This window comes from Cyprinus carpio, chromosome A24 (assembly GCF_018340385.1).
Source record: "Cyprinus carpio isolate SPL01 chromosome A24, ASM1834038v1, whole genome shotgun sequence".
NCBI lineage: Eukaryota > Metazoa > Chordata > Actinopteri > Cypriniformes > Cyprinidae > Cyprinus > Cyprinus carpio.
The window spans coordinates 18747201-18769649 of NC_056595.1; the positions used below are offsets into that span (position 1 = coordinate 18747201).

At 36.5% G+C, this 22449-nt stretch overlaps 2 protein-coding genes across 2 annotated transcripts in view; one reads left to right on the forward strand and one right to left on the reverse strand.

The window, feature by feature from the left end:
* Positions 1-361: 361 nt before the first annotated feature.
* LOC109047568 (F-box/SPRY domain-containing protein 1) lies at positions 362-5084 on the reverse strand. Its single transcript, XM_042714532.1, has 3 exons — positions 4426-5084; positions 3075-3431; positions 362-1234 (listed from the first exon to the last, which is right to left on the reverse strand). Exons 1-3 carry the CDS (start codon positions 4756-4758, stop codon positions 1049-1051), a joined length of 876 nt encoding a protein of 291 aa, XP_042570466.1. The 5' UTR covers positions 4759-5084; the 3' UTR covers positions 362-1048.
* Positions 5085-7301: 2217 nt separating this feature from the next.
* Positions 7302-22449, forward strand: part of LOC109047567 (rho GTPase-activating protein 29-like) — a 38534-nt gene continuing 23386 nt past the window's right edge. Inside the window, exons 1-3 of the mRNA XM_042714533.1 lie at positions 7302-7451; positions 8524-8627; positions 9132-9504. Of these exons, the coding sequence (XP_042570467.1) occupies positions 9222-9504 (283 nt within the window). The 5' untranslated portion in view covers positions 7302-7451; positions 8524-8627; positions 9132-9221. The remainder of the gene's footprint in view (positions 7452-8523; positions 8628-9131; positions 9505-22449) is intronic.

Genomic DNA, 22449 nt, shown 5'->3' on the forward strand with positions numbered 1-22449 from the left:
GATTTTCCAAGACAGTGAAAAAAAAAAGAAAAGAAAAGAAAAAAAAGTTAAGTTGTTAAGGGGGAGAATTAAAATGCGAAGTATCATTTGTCTTATTTTAAATCATTTTAAGTCATCTAAATGAAGTAATTGTCCTTTCCTGCTATTTTTAGATAAACTGCAGTGCACAGAATGAACACTTAAAGAAAAAGGCTGATTGTTTTGCCTTGTGGAGGAACTCAAGATGACGGATGCCATCTTGTGGTGAAACAAGAACAACTATGGGCTTTTCATGAATTCCTACATGATAGACTATTATATCAACAGATTGAATTAATCCACATTAAGGGCAACAATAGAACAGGCTGAAATACGTCCACAGTCTGGCACAATTTAGAGTTTATTTGTAATCTCCATAACCTCAGTTATAGCAAAGATAGACCTCAATAAATAAATACTATATACTTCTACATCACAGTTGAGATGTACAGTAACAAACGGAATAATAACATACTACCTTTGCCTGTCCTTAAAAATAATAATAAAAAACAGAGGAAGAGACTGGTATACTGCATGCAGATAACTGCTCTGGAAAAAAAAAAACAATTGTAAGATATCAGTACATCATTTTGGCATGTTTACTTCATGTCACATAAATTTGTTTCTGTGTGTGAAAACTTGAGCCATCCTTTACAGGACTCATACAGTAGCTTCTCATTCCATATGTTGTGTTACAAAATGGTTATAATGAATTAGAAAAATTTGCCACTTGTCTCTTCTAGTTTGGCTTAACAATTCATAAAATAGAACAGCTGCTCCCTGTGCATTTTCATAAATTAGATTAAAACCAGGTTAAAAAAAAATGTCCCAGGTCTTCAAAAAAGGATTAAAAGCAAACAGATGTTCAACTGAAATCCGCAGATGTGTGTTGGACATCCTCATCATCAACAAGCCCGCCACCAACCACCTATTTCCCAATTTTTTTTACTCAAGATGTGAAAAGCCAAGAGTCTTATGTATGTCAAACAGCAGTTGTCGTGAAGCTCTCCGCTTCTAATAGTTCTAATACTTATCCATCCAGGGGTCTTCCCAGATACACCATAGTCACTTCAGTGTTCCCATAGACGGCTGACACAGCTGGAAACAGGCATGTTTTGGGCAGCCCTCGGAACGCCACTCCAAGGAACTCAAAACCTCGTTCAAAGGCTAGTGTCTTATCATCCATGTCTAGGATTACACGTATTCTCTCCCCGATCTGGAAAACAAATACAAGCATATTATAGATGCATCTTTTTTAAGAAAAACTTCATCATTTACTCTCCCTCCTGTTGTTCAAAACTTAAATGCTAGTATTTTTTCCATCAAAAGGAGGTGAGAAAAGGAGATTTTGTTAATTTGTGCTCTGCATTTAACCCATCCAAGTGCACACACACAGCAGTAAGTAGTGAAAAAACACACACACCCGAAGCAGTTGGCAGCTCATTCCCCCCAACTACAACCCTGCCAGTACCGAGACTCGAACCCATGACCTTTGGGTTACAAATCCGACTCTTTAACCAATAGGCCACGACTGCACCTAGCAGTTGGAATTGACATATTTCACAGAAAATCTCACAGGGTATGATAGGAACAGACTTCAAACTGTTAGCTTCAGACATCTTTCAAACATGATTTAATATTTTGAGTTGATTTTTAGAACACCTTATTTTCATTTATCTGTGCGGGTTTGTTGTTTTAGGAATGACTTGAAAAGTCACAAAAAATTTATGTGAGATCCTCATTCATTTTGTGTATGGCCAGTTTGTCTCTGTAACCTTTTACAAAGTTATTACGTTCACTACGATTTTAAAAGTTGTGTAGTTTATTCTAGCCTTTATATACACAGTACCTTTGTGCAAACAACAATTTGAAATTTCAGACTAGAGCTCTGCCAGAGATTCTCAGCGAATAAATAATGTTTAGGCCAGTTTCTCACATAAAGTTAAAAAGCAGCTTTCAAAGACGTGGAATATAGTGCATGAGTCATATTACGACTGCTTTTATGGTGTTTTTTTCCATTTTTGGAGCTTGACATCTGTGGTCGCTATAAATGTTGTTGTATGGACTGCACAAAGAATGCTGTATAAAAATGATTCTAAATATCTCATTTTCACAGAAAAGATAACAGGAAAAATAACAGGTTTAGAAAATGAGAGTGAGAAAATAATAATGACAGAATTCTTAAATCTCTGTAAACTAATATTTCACCTAAAAATTACAAGTCTGACATCATTCCACTCATAGTTTGCTTTCTTCTGTGAAACACAATAATGTTTGAATGTTTATAGAACGTTTCAGCTGTTTTTGTCCTTCTTAGGATGAAAATAATACTAAAAAGGACATAAAGGTAGCGTTAAACTCATTCATATGACTTGCCTGGTATATTTTAAGTTACTTTAAATAATAAACAGAATTGTAAGCCTTTTTTTTAATTTCAAATAAAATCAAAACATCTATAGTGTATGGATTTATAAGGAAATTTTATCATCGAGCATCTGAGTGTCCAACCTTTCACACGTACTCTTTTCAGTTATTCAAGTGCATCATCAGCGTATTTGAAATGCACTTTTTCTTTTTGGAACTTTCGGTATGAACAAAGGTTCCCTAAGGTTGTGGGTTCGAGTCTCGGGCCAGCAATACCACGACTGAGGTGCCCTTGAGCAAGGCACCGAACCCCCAACTGCTCCCCGGGTGCCGCAGCATAAATGGCTGCCCACTGCTCCGGGTGTGTGTTCACGGTGTGTGTGTGTTCACTGCTGTGTGTGTGCACTTTGGATGGGTTAAATGCAGAGCACGAATTCTGAGTATGGGTCACCATACTTGGCTGTATGTCACATCACTTTCAATTACACTATTTATAGAATAGTGCATAAATATGCATATTGGGATGCACCTTACAACTATATCAAACATGGTAACAAACCTAAAGCATTCTCTTTTGTGTTTTACAGAAGAAATGACATGAGGGTGAGTACATGATGACAGAATTTTAAGGTGAACTATCCTTTGGAATGGCACATTTAATTTTTATATTTTAGACTCTCTGGCTCTGCTACCTGGTATTTTGGTGCATTGTTGCACTGGGGGAAGTTGCCGTTGACCTCTCCATTGTGAAGCAGGTTATTGTCTACTAGATTCCATCCCCAGCTCTGGTCATCGCTGCCTAGAAGCGCCACATAGCCCTGGCATTGCATGGGAGCCCTCTTGGTTGCGATGCCGATCACCGCCACCGTGCCAAGAGGACCTTCCCACCAGATCTCCCAGGCGTGCCGGCCCTCCGAGAAGCCAATCTTCCCACGGGCACCATCGGTGCTTTGGGCGATGGGGTTGCGGTGCAGAGTAAACCCGTTTTTCTTGATATATACATTTCTAGAGCAGTCATGGGAGCTCAGAGCGTGCTGGAAGGACTTCAGCTGAGGACAGAAGAAAATCAAAGTTACTCCAAACTTATGTCCAATAACATTTTATCTGGAATGAGATGGTAATTCTATGATACCACACTCTCTATATATATCGTGTAACGATACACTCAGCTCACGATTCAATATGATACACAATAATGGGTTTACGATGATAGTTCCACAATATTTTAAACAAATTGAAAAATTCAAACTGAAATTCAAATAACAGATTTATTTCCAATACATTGACAATTTTCAGTTTTTTTTTTTTTTTTTTGTACATACAACTCATTAAAGAACTGACTACATTCAAGGTTGCCAATAAACTAATGAAAATGCACTCATACACACATATACATGACATATGTTGAAAAAAAGCATGGTAATACCATGGTTTATTTATTTATTTATTTTGTTTCATGCAATATCAGCATCAATTATAGTGTAAAGAACAGGGTAAAATAACTTAAAAATAGGTAAATAAATTATTAAACATATTCAGCAGTACCATGATACACGTCACACACCATGATAAATGTCCAAGAAAACAGGGTAATACCATGGTACTTTTTGTAAGTGTGATGAGAAATCTTTAGCTTTGACACGAACAGTCAATACAGGATTTTAATAATTCAGTCATTTATATGGAAATTACCAATTTTCTGCAGCTTTGTGTTTATAGATTGCAGGCAAGCTACTGATGTTACTGTATTTGGTCCAATATTTACAACTGACGTCATACATTGGAGACCATTAGCACTGTTCTGACGGTCACCTACTGACATAACTGTATTCAAAAATACAGACATTAAAAACATTAAATGTGTTATGTTTATTATTCGAAACATAAAAGCACATAATACCACAGTTTTATGCGGTGAGCAAAATCTAGTCTATTTTAAAATTAGAAAATGCACATTGGCACGATGCATGATTGTAAGTACTGCATCGTAAATCATATTAATTAAATTGATATCATATTAAACATTAATTTTAACAATCTTACTTTTGCTTTGTATGAAGCCAGGTTGCAGAGGATATCAGAGCGCAGCGCTTCTTCGCTGAGCAGGCGGGCGCACAGACTCCGCCACACCTCGCTGTTTTCATCCGCCAGACAGTTGTACCAGTGCCAGCAAACGAGCGAGCAGTTCATGAGATCCGCCAGCTCCAGATAGGAGAACATATGCTCGAGAACTCGGCTGGGTAACCGACCCGCGATGCCCGACACACCGCCAAATAATGCGGCAGAACCGGCGCCCGACGAGGAGGAGCAGCAGCCCGCGGCGGCAGCGCCCAGCCCCGCAGACTGCGCCCCTCCACCGACCCCTGCGCCAGACATGTCAAACTCCTCCGCTGAAAGCTACCGTTATTACAACCGCACAGCCGGATCGCACAGCGGGTCAGAACCCCACCGCGGTCCCGCGAAGCGCGTTCAGCTGACACATCTCCCGGTGTTATTGCAGTTGCGGCCAAATGGATCAAAATCTAAGCTATGTGACTATTGTAAAGGTCCTGGACGGCGCGCGGTCAACAAATCCGAGCTCAATAATCAGAATAGATTGTACGAAAATATATCGTTCAATTAAATGTCTTTATAAATTAATTATCATTATCCACATATCGTATTTAACACGTTGTAAAGCTGTAAACGTGCTACTCTTTCTGTTTCTGTTTCACATTAATGATGATTCGTGAAGGAATCATTCTTTCATGAATCGGATCAGTGAATTGATTGAACTGGTCCACAAAACCGGTCTGAATGATTCGTTCGCATTGGCGCGAGCGCTTCTAGAGTCTCAATGAGCTCGTTGAATTGACTCCTTTGAACACGTTCGACTCGTAGTGAGGACCGATGAGTGAACCATTTAGAGTGAACCGAGGATTTGACCAATGGATCTGAAGGTAAATTAAAGGTAAACCAAAAAAAGAAAAACGTTAGCAGAAAAATTTCAAATAAAATGCCATGTAAAAATGATTGTAAGACGTTAAATGATATTGCTTGACTATGACGTTATGTTCAAATTAATAATAATAAAAAAAAACTGTTCTTTGAAATGAGTTGCTTAAAAGAACCGATTCGCGGAAATGAGTCTACCGTTCATATTTCATATTATACACTTCTTTAAGGACCTCGCAATTGACTTGATTACGTATGCAAGGGAGGGATAAATGCGACGTCACAGAAAAGACCACTAGAGAGCGCCGTTTATTCTATAATTCAATAAGTAAAATAAACACAGTTATACTATTATCAAAATATTTATAATATAAATAAAAATTTTTTTGACACATAATATACTTAAAATTATTATTAAATATTTAAAGTGTGCATTCTTTTTTTAAAACTAACTCTAGCCATTGCTGATTATTGCTTATTTAATGTTTAACTCATGTAAAACTAATAAAGCTCATTATTTTGTTAATAGAAAAAGGAGAAAAAGATCACATTCATGGTTTATGAAATACATGCCTTCAGTCTGTTTCTCAGAAAAATAGCAGCTGGGATTTACAATTATCCTAAATGACCTATTATTAATTATTAACTTAAACCCTCAGAGTCATTTAGTGGCTTGAAATGGCAAGGACCAATGATGTAATTTATTCTTAACACTCAAAAAAAAGTTAAGATTTCCTGAAATTCTCTGATGTTATAGAATATGCTGTTTTTTTCCACCTTGGTTATGCAACAGTCTGTTTTCTGCATGATTCATTGCTGTTGCATGAATGCTGTCAGGCCTGACGGATCATTAGCTCTAAAGTAGGAAGGTGGTGAATGCCAATATTTTCCTCAGAGGTAGAAGATATATCATTCGGAATGGCTCAGCATTGCTCTGCCACATACTTTGAATTAGCTGGCATCTATACTACATCTATAAGGGGTTTAATGGGTTTACTGATGCATAAAAGTTTATATATTGTAAAGTCCATGTTTTCATGTTCTGTGAAACTGGCTGTCGGGCCGGATTGACTGGTTGACTGGATATGATGTGTGCTGCTTTATGTAAACCACCACCACAATGTGCTATTAGAGTTACTGTATTGACTATAAATAAGGGAGTATGATTATACTTTTGCCAGGAAAAAAACATTAAAACTTTCTCCTGCATTGCTTCTGTTTTTTTTTTTTTTATAGTGTGGTTGATTATGCAAATTGTCTTTTTTTTTTAACTACTGTTAACTAAAACCATAAAAATATTTTCATTACTTGAAATAATATAAACATTAACAAAAATAAAATATAAAAATGTGGTGTTATACTAAAATAGCCAAATCTAAATAAAAACTAAACTAAACTAAAAAAAAAAAAATAATAATAATAAATAAACCTATAAAAACTGAATAGACATTGTGTGTGTGTGATGGGGGGTGTGGGTGTTGTGTGTGTGTGTGTGTGTGTGTGTGTGTGTGTGTGTGTAACCTATAAAAACTGAATAGACATTGTGTGTGTGTGTGTGTGTGTATACAAAAATACACAAAATTACTAAAACTCTAACTAAAATTAATTTATTTTTAAAGATATAAATCTTGCTTTGTGTCTGCTGGTCTGCTGTATACTAATATTTAGTTGCATCCTTGAACATAACTCTAAAAAGCAGCCACTAGATGGATCAAATCCCTTTCCAAATCAGCCTTCCCTTCAATTACTAATATTGAGCAGCGATTTTAAGTTTCCTAATGATTCGCGATATAACCAGTAAATTCAGGAAAAATCATTTTAAGGCATAATTTTATATATTCTAAAATAATAGATGCCGTGTATATCAATACATCATCCATAGCGCACGTACACCTGTTGTTAGTGGGTGGAGACGGAGGCCCCGCCTCTCTTCCCATCGGGGCCAATCAGGAGTTAGATTGCCGCTAGAGGGTGGGGCGAAGCAAAGCGGAATTTGAAGCTCACTTTAGACAGCATTATTTCGGTTTACGGGATAGAAACGATAGAGCAGATCCGGGAATTTAACGGTATTTCGGAAATATTATGGTTTCGGGTGTACATGCATCTCTATGCAATGAGCGAGATATGCTCCTCAAGTAAGTATGCATTTTGACATTTCATATTTGATGTATAAATGAATTGCATAGTTGGTGGGATTTTGATTAAACAGGTTTGAATAACTACTTCGGATTTACTTCACTGCGTATTTTAAATAGAAATTGTGGTGCGCGATGTCGCATTAACAGCATCACAGAAAAAGTTCCACAGATGTACAGATTTACGCCTAAGTAACTTAAGAAATGTTGTTTTATTTGGGAGTGGACTTAATATGTACCATTTGACATTGTGTTCAGTATATGTTAGAATTTATTCGTGTGATGTGATTGTTTTATTGTTTCGTTGCGTCATTATTTCACTTAATTCAAGTTAAGGTAGACCATGGGATGTACATTTCAGTGGTTCTTCAGTTAGAGGCACTTGAGAGGTGAATTTCGGTACAAATTGTGGTGGGGTTGATTTGTCATTCTGCAATCTGTATCTTGCAGTTTTTGGAGAAGAAGCTTTGGATTTTTTTTTTCAACACAAGAAATTACATATAAGTCAATTCATATTCTCTAAAAATAATTTAATTAATATTTCCCAAAAGATAAATGAATTGTTTCTAAATTAAAATCCTCAAATAGTGACCTGTGTGGAAATGACATGAAGCAACTAATGTAACAATCTTACTGTATTTCTGAATTTTAAATTGTCATTCTGCTCCTCTGTTACTTTATTTTCCATCATAACCCAACAGAATCCTTTTTTTGGAGAAATTCAGTTGTTCTCTTAAATAATTTGTGTGATGGTAATGACAGAAACATTAAGGTGTTCACATAAACACCAAGTATGCACTAGTATGATGTTAGGGAAAAAAATGCAAAGCAGAACACCTTATTATTATTATTTTTTAAAAATAATATTTTATTTGTAGAATGAAAATGGCTGGGTAAATGACTTTCTGTAAAGTTTTAACTTTATTTATATGATTAGGAATGCTTTTGATATTGGACTTTAAGAATGACTTGTTATTGCTTGGCTGATCTTGTGGTTTGGTGGAAAATTAGATGTTTGGAATTCTAACTTGTTCTTACCTTGTTTTTATTTCTCTTTTCTTATGAATAACAGCATGGAACAACGTTATTTACAATCCACAGTGTGAGTTCTTTCGGAAATGACAGAAATCCCAAACAAAGATAAAGTGAGATGTTACTTCATCTTCTGTCTGTGAGGTTAGTTTGGTTTCCTCAAAGCATTTTATCTTGAGCAAAGTAAATACACTAGGATTGTTTTTACCTGCATTTTTAAGTTATGAAAAGAGCACTTTATAAAGAACACAAGTCTTATATGTGAAACAATAAATTTTGAGCTTTGAGCTTTCTCATCTCTTTTCCTGCGTGCTTGAAGTGAAATGAAAACTTTCCCCAAGATTCCCTAAGCCTCAGGTCACAGTCAAATTATGCCTTTGAAATTCCTGGTGTGCTTGTAACTAATATCCCCATCTCAAAGTATATCCGACCATATCACTTTAAGTCTGTTTGTATCTTTCTTTATTTGAGATGTAAATGACCATTGAGGCTCAGTGAAGGCTAAACCAATTTGGTGTGTAAGACATCCCTATTAGAGCACAGCTTAAATTTCCCCTGTGTGTATGTGCGGTAAAGTCTAGCAAATAGAAGTGTTCTTGTCTTTAAACATTAGGGGTTTAACATACGTTGACTCCATTGTGCACACAGTACCAACTGTCAGTGGTGAGGAAACTCTTGGAATCTGAGAGTCTCCAGGGAACGTTGCACTGGGATCCGTTCAAACTGGCTGCAGCTGGGATGTTTGCTGCCGGGATGCTGCAGCAAAGCAGTGGAGGACTGAACAAGCGATCGCTGGGAATGGTACGGCTTCCCAACTCCCACTTTTTCCCCCTTTCTTCGGGCTCAGGGTCGTGGGGTTTGGGCCGATCGGCGAAGAGCGGCTCTCTGAGCTCTGTCAGCTCGGGGTCGGACTGCATGGACATGGCAGGTGCCGATCCTGACTGCATTATGCAGCTGGTCAGTGATGTGCGGAGGTTTGCAGATGCGCTGCTCCACCTCAAGGAAGCTTTTAACACCAAAGGTAAGAGTGAGACCTCACAGGGTTGGTGAAAAGAGCTCATTGTTGTCAGAGTTTCAGCCCGTTGTGGGTCAACGTTAGCCTTGGTTTCACGGTCACTAAACTTTCTTTATCTCTTTTGGATAATGGCAAGGGAAAGTTTATTTGCCATCAACACTGTGAGTTCATTCAACAATGCCAGCAATCTCAAACAAAGATTAAGTCATAGTCGGAAATTACTCTCTCTTTAGAAAGGTTTAGAAAGGTTAGTCGTTCATGTGTTGGTGTGTGTGTGTGTTTTATAAATATAACATCTTCATAAACATAACATAAATTAAAAATGTCCTTCTTTTCTAAATAAAATAAAGACAGTCATTTCTGACTATGACTTTATCGTTTTAAGATATACAAGTAATGTCAAATCGATTAATCGCAATTAATCGCATCCAAAATAAAACGTCTGTACTGTGTATATTTATATGTATATATAAATACACACACATACATGTATATATTTAAGAAATATATGTAATATATATGTATAATATAAATCATATGTAAATATGTTTATTCATGTAAATATTTCTTAAATGTATATATACTTTTATTTTGGATGCAATTAATCGAGATTAATTGATTTGACAGCAATAATATATAGGCCCCTATATATATATATATATATATATATATATATATATTATTATTTTTTTTTCTTTTCTGTGTGTCTGTATTTAATGGTGTCACCAAATGGAATTATATTACAAAAGGTGTCTGTTTTCAAACAGGTTTCCAAATCACTCCCCATCAGCAAATTTGCCAGACAATCAGATAAACCCACCCCCAAACTTGAGCCAGTGTTTCTGTGTTGTGACCAGAAAAATTTTATTTAATTTAAACATATTTATAATATATATACTGTAAACATTGTGGGGAAATCAACAACGGCTTATTAAAGTATTAAAATGGCTACATGGGTGTGAAATAATTTTTAAAATCATAACATCCTTGATTGTGGGAGTATTTGATCAAATAATACTCTATTTCATTATTAATTAGCTTTTCCTCTGTACTCCATTATCTTAAGTGAAGTGTTTTAAAACAGCAAGAAATGTTTTTATAATATGAAGATTAATGGGATGATTGCTCTTGTATATGCGAATACTGCATTCCCAAGGCAGTGCAGTTTGGGTCCGTTTGGATCGGATCCAGTGCGCTAATCCTTGCCTTTGCTTGAGAGTTCCTTAATAAGGAGGGGATGGAGTGGTGGCTGTGTGTGTATGTGATGGGGGGTGTTTCCAGTCTCCCATTGTGTCTCTGCCATGTTGTCCAGGGTCTGTTGTAGTATTCTCTGCTTTTGTTCGGCGGGGTGATGGAGGGTCCTTGACCCCAGCTGGGTAGGAGAGTTACTCTGAGAGCTGCCAGTGTGTGACCGGTGCTTTTGGCCTCCGGGTCTCTCCTTCCCGCAGCTTTGGACCTTGAACAGTAGGAACACCAGGTCTGAGCAGGGGGTGTTACTCTTCCAATCACTGAAGACTTACAAACTATGTGTCAGTCTTACATTGTTGTCATAGTTCTAAAAGTGTGGCGCTTTACAAATCCGTCTCAGGCGTGGAATCTTTCCGTAGAGTGACCTTATTAAAGATCTGAAAAAGACCACTGCCAAAACAGTTGCACTTTTAGAGAGGAAAGGTTAACGGTTAAACACATGTGTAGCATTTCCGAAAAGATCCCTTTGTGTGTCTGCCTTGGTGGTAGATATCAGCAGGAATTATTTAAATAAGCTTAGTAACACACTAACATATGACTCATGGCACAGCACTTTTGCTGTAATCGGCTGAAATGCAGCTAAATGCAGGAAAGGAGACTAATTGGACAGGAAGTTGAATTTGAGAGAGTGCTGAGAACTCAAGAGCCTCTTTTCTATGGAAAAGTTTTAAATTGCAAACAAACAGTAAATCACTACATTTACATTGTTGACTGCCGTGTACGTTATAGTAATTTGAATTTATTAGAGTTAGGCGTATTTTAGGGCTTTTTTTTTTTTCTCAGTATTTTTCTGCTTTTTGGTAAATCACTACATTTACATTGTTTATAGATTTTCATATCTTTTTGACAAATGAATATATATATATATATATATATATATATATATATACATTTTTTCTTTTATTTAAATTGAGAAATACATTTAGATATTTATTTATAAATTATAAAATATATAAATTATAGTTATGATTTTAACATTAAAATGTGTGTGTATATTTTTAGTCATTTAACAAATAAATATATTAATATTTAAATTGATATTTAAATTAATTCAAAAAGAAACGAACACGGCCTTCAGGAAACTTAACTGCCAAATTTAATGTGATTTAATGTGTCATTAAAATTCACAATGTTGGTGGTTCATTTGATACTCTTCTTTCATGTATAAAAGCAACACATATCTTCACAAACCATAATTTTTTCCACAGCCACTGATTTATTCCCTAATGGTACATGAGGCACTTTGTTCAGATGTCCATTTAAATGAAGAAATACCCCAAGTTTCCATTCACAATTGGCACTTGAGCCTTGTTTACAGTGGTGTTTATAGGAAATGAACATTATGTGGCCGGTATCTGGGTGATTAGTGTTTTGCATCAGCGCACATCTTCAAAGTGGTAATTGTTGCTAGTGAACTGGGTGGGGCTGTAGCAGAGCAAAATAGAGCTTGTTGGGAATCAGTTGCTCTGGTGTGATTGGAAGTGATTTAGATCCTTTCAGTTTATGGCTGTATTGTCTCTGCACTGCGTGCCTGCAGAAAGACACCCCTCGTTTTTCAAAGCCTTCCGAGCCTTTATTACAGTGCAATATTTCAGCCCATTACAAAACTGCTGTTTTGCATGTGCTGATGTGACGGCGATTTCCTTTGTCTCTCGTCCTTAGCTTTGTTCTTTGAGCAAACTGCCAGCTTCTGGCAATGAGTTGACTTTCCCATGCAAGAATAGTAAGAACCCTGAGATCCCTCCTTAGGGAGTAGTGGTCTGCTATAGTAGGAATTCATTTTTTTTTTTTCTATCTGAAGTCAAGCATGTCACCTTAAATGGCAATTATTAAAGAGCAGCTCTAATAGACAGGGCAGTTAAGAGGCTGAGCCTGACCACTATATTTCATGATCAGCTTTTAATAGTTTTTATGGATCAAGGAAAATCAAGGAAAAACATCTTGATGGCTTGTTTTCACATCGTTCCCAGTTATGAGGTCTAGACAGCTTCCATAAAGATGTCTTCACAAAGAGAGGGATTTTTGAATATCTTGAAAAGGTCATGACCTTGCCAGGGGGCCACACATGATGGACATGTTGGTAATTGGATTGGATTATTTTGGGGTCTGCACTGGCCTGGGACATAACTGGCAGTTTGGGCTCTGAACTCAGAGGTCAGTATTGAAGTATGTAGTTTAATGTGGGGGGTAGAGAGTTACTTAAATTTTTTTTTAACTATTTAAAAACATTGCTCATTTCCCCATTTTTAATTTCATATTACTTTTTCCGTCATCTAATGTTTTCGCTAAAAGTTCTTTAAAAACACTAATCACTAATATGAAGATGATTATCCATTTTCCATATTGTACATTATAATGTTGTGTATATATATATACATATAAATTTCTTGCCCATAAAAATAAAATAATATAATAATTATTGGCTCATCGGTATCAGACAAAGTGTTTATTTTGCATGAACCATACAGACCTTAAAATATCACTACATAGCATTGCAGATGAACCCCGGCATACTTAAGGAGCGTTTATAGTGCTCAATGGTATTTTACATATTATTTGTGTCAAAAACAGTCACTATAACACATTAAAGCGTGCATATGGCCTTTACAGAGCATCCATTGTTGCAATGCCCTCATGTCTTACATTTTGAGACCCGTGTCTTTGATTTGCTGAGCTGGTCAGGTGTTGCTTTTGTCCCATGGGTGACTTGTTCAAGCAGCAGGATGGTTGGCATGTGTCAGCTATTTTGGAAATGAAAAACAAGATGGCCTGTAATGAATACTGGCCCTATTCACTGAGGGAAATAAAGTGTTGTAAGGTTCACTGCTCTCTTTATGATGTTTTGGAGACCCTCCATTCAAGCTTACTCATTTCTGACGGGAACCACTGCGAGCTTTTTGCCTTTTGGATAATCATTTGGAAAGTGCTGTGTGAATGCACAATTTCCATTGTCATTTCTCCGAGACGCTTGTTTAGAAGGCATCGCTTATATTGAAATTATACACAACTGTCCAGCATGCTGAGAAATTGCCACAACCACCCTCACATAGACCAGAATCCGCTGCTATTGGCTGACATGAGGTGAAACCTGTTATTCCGAAGTGCAAAATAGAATCTATGTTTATCAATCCACTAACTGCTTTAGTCGCCCTGTAGTCTATGTGAACTCAAGGCTTCTCAGAGCGGAGATTTGTTTATTAGCAGCTCCCAAGGGACATTGAATTGTTTCTATTCTCCCCAAGTACAGGACGGGTAAATAATCAAATGATAATTTACATAATTTCCCTCATATTTCAAATGCTTTGGGTTTCTTTATAGCTCACAGATGTTTCAAAGTCTTAAAACTGTTCCATTTTCCTCAAACATAAACCATTATCTCAACTTCAACAGAATCAATTAATCACAACTCACATACTTTATAATATCTCAGGATTGTTTGGTTCCTGTTTGATTGTGCTGGTGTAACCCTGAGAGGACCAGCCTGGTGTATTTTTAACTGTTAAATCAATATTGGTCACCCATTACTGAAGTTTGGGCTCATCTTTTTGATAGGGGTGGGAAACGCAGTCTTTCCTCTCCCATCCCCCCCACATACTCTGCATTCCTCCAGAACAAACGCTCACTTGTTGCTTTAGTGTCTTAGATCAACAGTTGCTGAATGTTGGACACTTTGGACAAAAAGAACTGACATGAAACATTGACAGTGCTACTGTCCTGTCCTAGTACAGTGACTTTGTAGTCCATTATGATGGTTGTAAATGTTTTTTTTTTTTTTAATAATCAAAATATGCTGCTGTTGTCACAGGCCATACAGACTATTGGATAACCGACAGCCAAATAGCATTTTAGCATGGGTTTCAAGTGTTCCTGTAGTTCAAGACACTAGAGCATGAATCTAGCATCTACCTCCACTGCAAGCTTTGTTACAAGGAATGCATGAATTAATAAAATGTATACTTCAAATGCAATGCAAGTCCCTTTGGATAACAGTATCAGTATTTATGTAATATAAGTATAATTTTGTAATTTTTGGTTCATTTATAGTTATTTATAATTATTTATGAATAGTTTATGAATAGATATTTATATTTGTAGTTTTATTTTAATTTTACTTTGTCAAAGGAATTTTGTTATGTGCTTGTCATTTGTACTTTTTTTTTTACATTTAGCTTTAGCTTTAATTTTATTTTTGTGATTCAACTTATTTTATTTTAGGCAACATTTAAGTTTTAATATTAAAAATTATAATAATTTAATAATATTAATATTGTGTGTGTATATATATATATATTTTTTTATTTTTGTTTGTGTGTGTGTGTGTTTGTGTGTGTATACATCATAATATAAAATATACTTTTTTATAATGTAACTTCTTTTTATATGTGTGTGTGTGTGTTTGTGTGTGTATACATCATAATATAAATGTGTATACATAATAATGTAAATTCATATATCCCTTATTTTTTATTGTATTGTACAAAAGGAAGCCACTTTATTTCCAATACTGGGCCATTTTTTTTTTTTTTAAATGGCTTGGAAAGGTCTCAAATCCTGGCTGTGGAGTTTGTGGAGGGTCCAAGCTGCCCTCGCAGTGGGGTGTGGGCCGAGTCTATGAGCGGGATTAGACCACTCTTCATCCCCAGTGGCACCACATTGTGCTCCAGCCTGCTGTGCATGGGGGGCTTCCTCTGATCGGCTAAAACTGATTTTCTGGCCCCTATTGTGAGGTGATTTGGGGGCTGGTGACCCACACTGTTTGCCCTGTGAATGTCAACCTTCAAACACAGGGATGAGGGTCACATGCACCGTACACATGGGCTGCTTTGATCCTAAAGAGATTTCAGATGTGTTTAGAGTAGTTCTGGGTAACATAGCTCAACCATTCATTCATTCATTCATTCATTCATTCAAAGTAAATGATGATAAGTTGTAGCACAGCTGATTTTATGTCATGAGTCATGAGACTGAGTGCTTTACATTTAAAGTGATTCATATCTGCATTTTAAGTGTTTGGCTGAATCTTTCAGCATTCTCAATGAGTCATTGGTATCAGATGACTTAATTGCTTGGTTGACTAGTAAAAGGTGAGCAAAATGGTAATTTTCACAGTATTCCTGTGCTGTGTTTGGTAATGTGTAACTTGTAAAGTGCTGAGAACTTCTCACCAGGTGTTTCACAGCACCAGCATTTGTCAAGACGTCACCATGAGTAATTCCTGGTAACGAGCCAGGAATGTTTTCAAGATTACTGTTTCTTTCTTTCCCATGTGATACTCTCTAAACTGGCACACTTATGTCCATTTCGTTTATGTTATATAAAACAATGAGAAATACAACTTCTCTTTGTCCCACTGTGAAGTTTTATGGGAAAATGGCCCTGCACCAGCGCACCAGGTCCTCTGAGAAAACCAATATGCTGTTTCAGAGATTCAGAATCATCCATTATGAAATTCCAGCCTAAATTTAGCCGCCCTGTGTCATTTCAGTGGCTTGTTCTAGGATTTTAATGCAGCTGTGATCCAGCCATACTCCTTTTAAATGGCAGATCTCCTAATATATGAGATGGTCGGTGTAGCCACCAGTCAGTTCTCTAATAAAGAGTTACTTTAAGGGTCGCTTTGAAGATATTCTTGTTCAAAGGCACTCGTAAATTAGTCCAGATTATCTTTGAAGATCACATTACGCTTTCTTGTTGCATTAAAAATAGAGTTATGGCTGGGAATCTCAGTTAGAAGATGTTCCATTTTATTTACATACACATACAGCAGTTTGGTCCAACTGTTTTGTTCTTTTTCTCTTAGACTTCACTGCTTATCTACAGTGGAGCCTGTTCAGGAGTTGGGCATGAAACAGAGATTACAGCCTGTAAGGAGAGTTGAATGTAGGGCAAAGTGACATATTCATTCCCACCCTGAGCAAAACACAGAGAATAATAGATCAGACACAAGTGTGTTTTTTTAGGGCTGGCTGTACCAGTGTACATGTGTGGGCTGCGGATAGCTGTTTACTGCCTGCTCTGTGCTGATTTGTGGAGTTTTAACAGTTAGCCACCTGGTAAAAAAAAATAAAATAAATAAATAAAAAAAAAATTTGTAAGCTGTTTTTTTTCTTTCTTGTTCTGGTCCTGAACTGAGTTTTGTAGCACTCTCCTTACGCTCTTTATTTTTCAAGCTGCAGATTTACTGCAACGTTTTTTCTCAGTGTGGATTTGTTATAGGACAGGATTCCTGATGAAATTGTTAAGCTAACTGGCCCTCATGATGTAACATGCATTTATTTATATCAACTTCATTACTGTATCTGTAGAATTATGGAATGATATCTTCTCCTGCCTGTGTGTAATTTAATTTAATTTTATTTTATTTTATTTTATTTTATTTTATTTTATTTTATTTTATTTTATTTTATTTTATTTTTTTATTTTATTTTATTTTATTTTATTTAAGGGATTGCACTATTTTTGACCTCCTCTATTGTGGGACTTCCTCATCTCCACTCTTTATCTCAAAATTAATAATTATGTTACATTTGCATTACTTAAAGCAGAAGCTCCAGAGAGAAGTGACCACTGATTCTGTAAGGTGTCCAGACAACGTCCTAAACATAAGGAGCACTGGAATGAGGATAGTTTATAACAGGAAGTCAAGTTTGGAGAGAGCTGTAACTTAGTCAAACATAGTACCCAAAGGAATGTTAAACAGTTGTTGAGAAACTGAAATGATAATGCTGGTCAGTGGTAACAAGATATCACACCTGAGGGTCCCAGTAGCTTTGTCTTTTATCTCCAAACCAACCTAGTAAATATGGTCTACTGATTAACCTTAATACTACACAACCCCCAATCAAGCCCACCGCTCTGGATTAGCAACTTCAATCCAAGATGGCAAATTTATCCTTTGGATTAGATTAAAGTGGCCTTGGATTAAAATAGTCTGGAAAGCGGTGGGTTTAATGTGTCCCCTTAAGTCCTTACCCTCAATATCATCAGGAATGGATTATTCTCTTCCGCTCTCCCACACAAACACACACATTGTGAGGGGTTCTAGCGTAACTCTGTGAGACCATATAGACCAGTCCACTTGATCTGACTCAAATCCTGTTTTCGAGCAATGGGTTCCTGGTACAAGATGAGTGGTTGAAGATTAATTGGCCCCTGTTTTGCATCTGCGGCCTGAGCCCTGGAAAGCCCATCAAAGAGACACAGCTTCATGTTGAGAGGGGAAACCCTGTCCATGGCTTATCCTTGGCCGAGCAACGGCTGTCTGGTTTTTCTCACGGACTTTATGGCTAGTTGCACCATTGGTGTTAAGACAGAATGAAATAAATATGTGTTTCGCAGAAGAAGGAAATGCATACAAGTTTGGAACGTCATGAGGGGAGTAAACAATGAGAGAAATTTCATTTTTGGGTGAACTATCGCTTTAAATGCATTGATGTTTGCACACAAATGTAGTGCACCCTGTTTAGGTAATCGATACATAATGGCAATGGCATTTAATGACGTTTGGCACATTGCATAAAAATGCTGGATGAATACAGCAAAATTCAAATAAAATTTCCCAAATGTGCTTATGGAACATGTTGGAAACTGAATAAATGGAATAAATTCATCAAATTAAGTTATGTGACGGAATAATTTGTCAGATGATTTAGTAGTATGACCGTCAAGAACATCGTTCCAGACATAAATCACCAATTGCTAGCAAACAAGAGGTTCATAAACATTGTAAACATTTTGCCTGTACGCTCTAAACCTCAAGCAATGTAATACTTTTTTAAAATAATACAAATTTAAAAATAATTTCTATAGCTAAATCATTTTCATTTCTAATTTGTGTCATTTTTTCAGATTTTTGTATTGTGTTTTGCATAATTCGGCATAAATTTAAAAAGCTGCGTAAATCAATGCATAGTTATTGACCTTAAACTTGACTTTTTAACAGTATGTTTTGATATGTAATGTAAATCATGCCATTTTTAGAGGATGAAGCAAGCAAACTGTTTAGTATCTTGTTGAATAGGATTTTTTTTTTCTGGAAAATTTCTGTAGATTATGGTAATTGGGGCCTCTCTGAATCCTTTTTTTTACGCTGCTTGACTTTTGACGAACCCCAACCACCTTAATTTTTTCTGCTTTCTACCTTCTGGATGTCAGGCTTTGCTTAGTTGAGCTGGTCATGGTAATCTGCGTGGAGAGCACTAGGCTCTCTGTGGGTGATTTTCAGGCGTGTTGAATGCAGCATAGCTGGAATGCTAGAGTTCAATTCTCCTTATAAGCTTGGGGAACAGAAGGGAGTGGTAGCTGTCTTTTTTCCCGTTCTCTGAGTATGGTTTTATTATATTTCGTTGTTCGGTTTCACAATCAGCTGTCCTTTCAATCCTTCTACTTGTGCCCTGTTTACTAATGACCCTTGATGAATATTGTGACCTTAACATGACATTCGAGACGATGTTAATTGTTAAGAAGACTTTTTGTTTTAGTCTTAATTTTTGTGTTTTGACAAAAACATCCTTTAAATTTAACCAGTTTAAAAATTGTCATGTCGTATGGATTAATTTTAGTCAGTTTTATTCTACTTTTAGTCAATGAAAATAACTTTTTAGCGTATAAGACCATGCCAAAATTAGACCACATATTCAAACATTTATGTGTATGTGTGTATTAAGTAAAATAGCTTTATGTATTCCCCAATTGTAATTCGCTTTGGATAAAAGCGTCTGCAAAATGACAATGTATATATAATTTTAACATTTTATGTATTTTAAATACATTTTTTAGATATTATTATGTATTTTATACATAATTTAATAATATAATATATAGAATATTTTATACACACACACACACACACACACATAAAATATAATTAACCTGCTAGTAAAGCACTTCAGTTTACCGGTTATCATTGACTGTTTATCTTCCACTCATGCAGCTCAAGTAGCTCAATTCTTGAGATTATTGATTATGTTTGGATTATTAGAAACAGTCACACTATTTATAAATTTTTCTTCTTCATAAAACATTGTTATTGCCTTATCAGTATATTTATTTGCTAGAAATTTCATTTGCAATGTCTACCTGCAGAGCATTCTCAAAGTCCGTTTGTCCTCCAAGGCATGTCTATGTGTGTATGTGTGTGTGCTTTAAACGTCGGCCCTTTGTGTGCAGTCATGGGAAAGAGTGGATGAAAGGTGGATCAGCAGGGCACTTTGGGGCAGGGGAGATGCTAAACGCAAAAGGCCCCTTTACCATGGAGCATGTAATATCCTGATCCCAGGAGCTTCCCTGTCACAGGGGAGGACCTGGCCCACCTACCTCAACAGAAAGTGCCCCAGGGTGGGCCGTAAGTGCTAAGGAACGCGTTAGACTGTCCACCTTGGTAGCTCTGGTCAAAAGGGCATGTTAAAGGCTAAGAAGTCTGAAGTGTTTTGACTTTAAGACATAAAGGAGGTGCTTAACTAAAGATGCTGATCACCAAATTACTGACTCCTAAACTCTGGAGCTGATTGTAATGTTGTTATCCCCTGATCAGGTGATGCAGACAATTACCATAATGAGTCTTCTTGCTGGTCTCTGTGTTGACTTTTGAAGTAGGTGGATGTTCTGCATGTTGAGATGCCAGTTAAAATGAATTTTCAATGCTACGTATAAAAGCATATTTCATCATCTTTTGTGCTGTGAGGGTCACATTAAAGACTATAAGCTCTTTATAATTTGATTGTTACTCAGCAGGCTCAATTGTGACATGTTTAGTGATTTAACACTGGCCCTGGACCAGAAGGCCCTGCCATCCATCGCTCAAGTTCTGAAGCTTTATTATTACATTGTTGTAACAATAAGTCATGCATGATTGAGCAGGGTTGGGGTCACAGGAAGAGGAATGTTGCAAATTCATATCCTCTTTGTCTATTTATTTTAGATATTTTAAATGTATATATTTTATATATTATTATGTATTTTATACATAAACTAATAATAATTTATAATATATAATATATTTATACATATATAATAAAATCATTCTGTATTGGTTGATACTGAATTTTTAATCAGATTTTAAATTATTATATATTTTTTTATTATATTTTGTTATATTGTTATAAAATAAATAATTGTTAAAAAATTTATTAAATCACTTAAATTTAATTTGCCCTAATTTAATACTTAAATTTTTTTTTAAATGAAAAACAGTGTTGAATATTATTTTAAGGAAATTTCAAAATAATATTGACGTTTTATACTATATATTATAATGCTGTGATGCCTAAATTCACTTGTAGATTTTTAAAACAATGAATTTCAGTTTTTATTGATTTGTTTTTATTTATTTATACAATTTTAATATCAACCATTCATTGATTATTGGCCATAAAATTAAAATAATTATCAGTAACAGCCAAAATTTTTATATCAGTGCATACCTAATTGTAAATTGACCGTGCAACTCTGTTTACTTCTTATTAGGTTTCTATATAAGTTTTGTTGAACATCATCTTCCGAGTAAGTAGCCTTGGCTGCTGTACTTATTTGGTATTGTTATGTGTGTTCATGTGTTTACATGTGTGGCCCCTCTTTTCCCACTCCTACACTTGACGAGGCGTCGCCATACTGGAATGCTGGGTTTCCATGTCGCTGAGAGGGTTAAAATTTGCCAATGTCTCTATGAGTCCAGAGTGGGCTTGCAGGATGGTTTTATTACTAGAAACACGCATCCCCCAGGTCTTAACCCAGGTGCACATGTTTAGATCCGGGATAATGATCCCAACTTCCCCCTTCTTTCGCTCGTCTGTGTCCACAGTCCTATCTCTTGTTTCTAAAAACTTCCCAGATTTATTGTTCCATAAATGCCTCATGCTGCAGGCCCCAAAGAAGACAGCCCCACTGTTTGCAAATGGCCCCTGGAGACAAAAGGAAGGTTCCCCCAATCAGAAGGGATTTTCTTGTCCCGCTGAAAGCTCTTTCTTGGTTAAACAAGGTTTCCCGTCATCACCGGTAAGGGGTCTTTTCCCTGCTATATCAATCTGTTGGTGAGTGATCGTGAGTGAACTCACTGCTATTGTAATCATCCCAAACAGGGAACCACAGAGTTAAAACCATCAACTTCCCATCATTCCCACTGTTCCAGTGCTCAGTTGTGCTAATTGGTTGTTTTTAGGACTGGCCCAAACGAGCAGGGAGCCATTTAAAGTGTTTGATGGCCCTGGGTCTTGTGGCCTCTATTCTCTCTGTTCAGCCAAACCGAGCAGAACTGAACCCCCCTTCCTTTCGGGATGCGTGACCGTGTGTGCATGTGAATGGGAGTGCTGTGTGGGGATGGGGCTGTGCTTTGTGTTGGTGTTATTGTCATTCAAAATGTAATGTCTTAAAAAGAGGGTTTTTAATTTGACCCCCACCAATTAAAAGATTTAGGCTTGGGCTGGCTGGCGGTCACCTTTGACCCACCTGCTTATTATACTCGGCGTCTTCACATCATGGTGTGAAATCCTCTTGTGCTCCTTCTGTTTCTTCATATATCTCCCTGTTCGCTCTCATTCTCTCTTCACAAGATTGTTTCTCTTGGTAGTAACGTAAAAAAGATCATTGTTGCCAAACTGATGGAGAATTTCTTTTGGTAAATGTTCTCAGGCTCACGTTTCAGGCTCACAAGCTTTTCACAAATTTAGCCAAGTGAATTGTGGTGCAAGCTGACTAATATATTCAGAA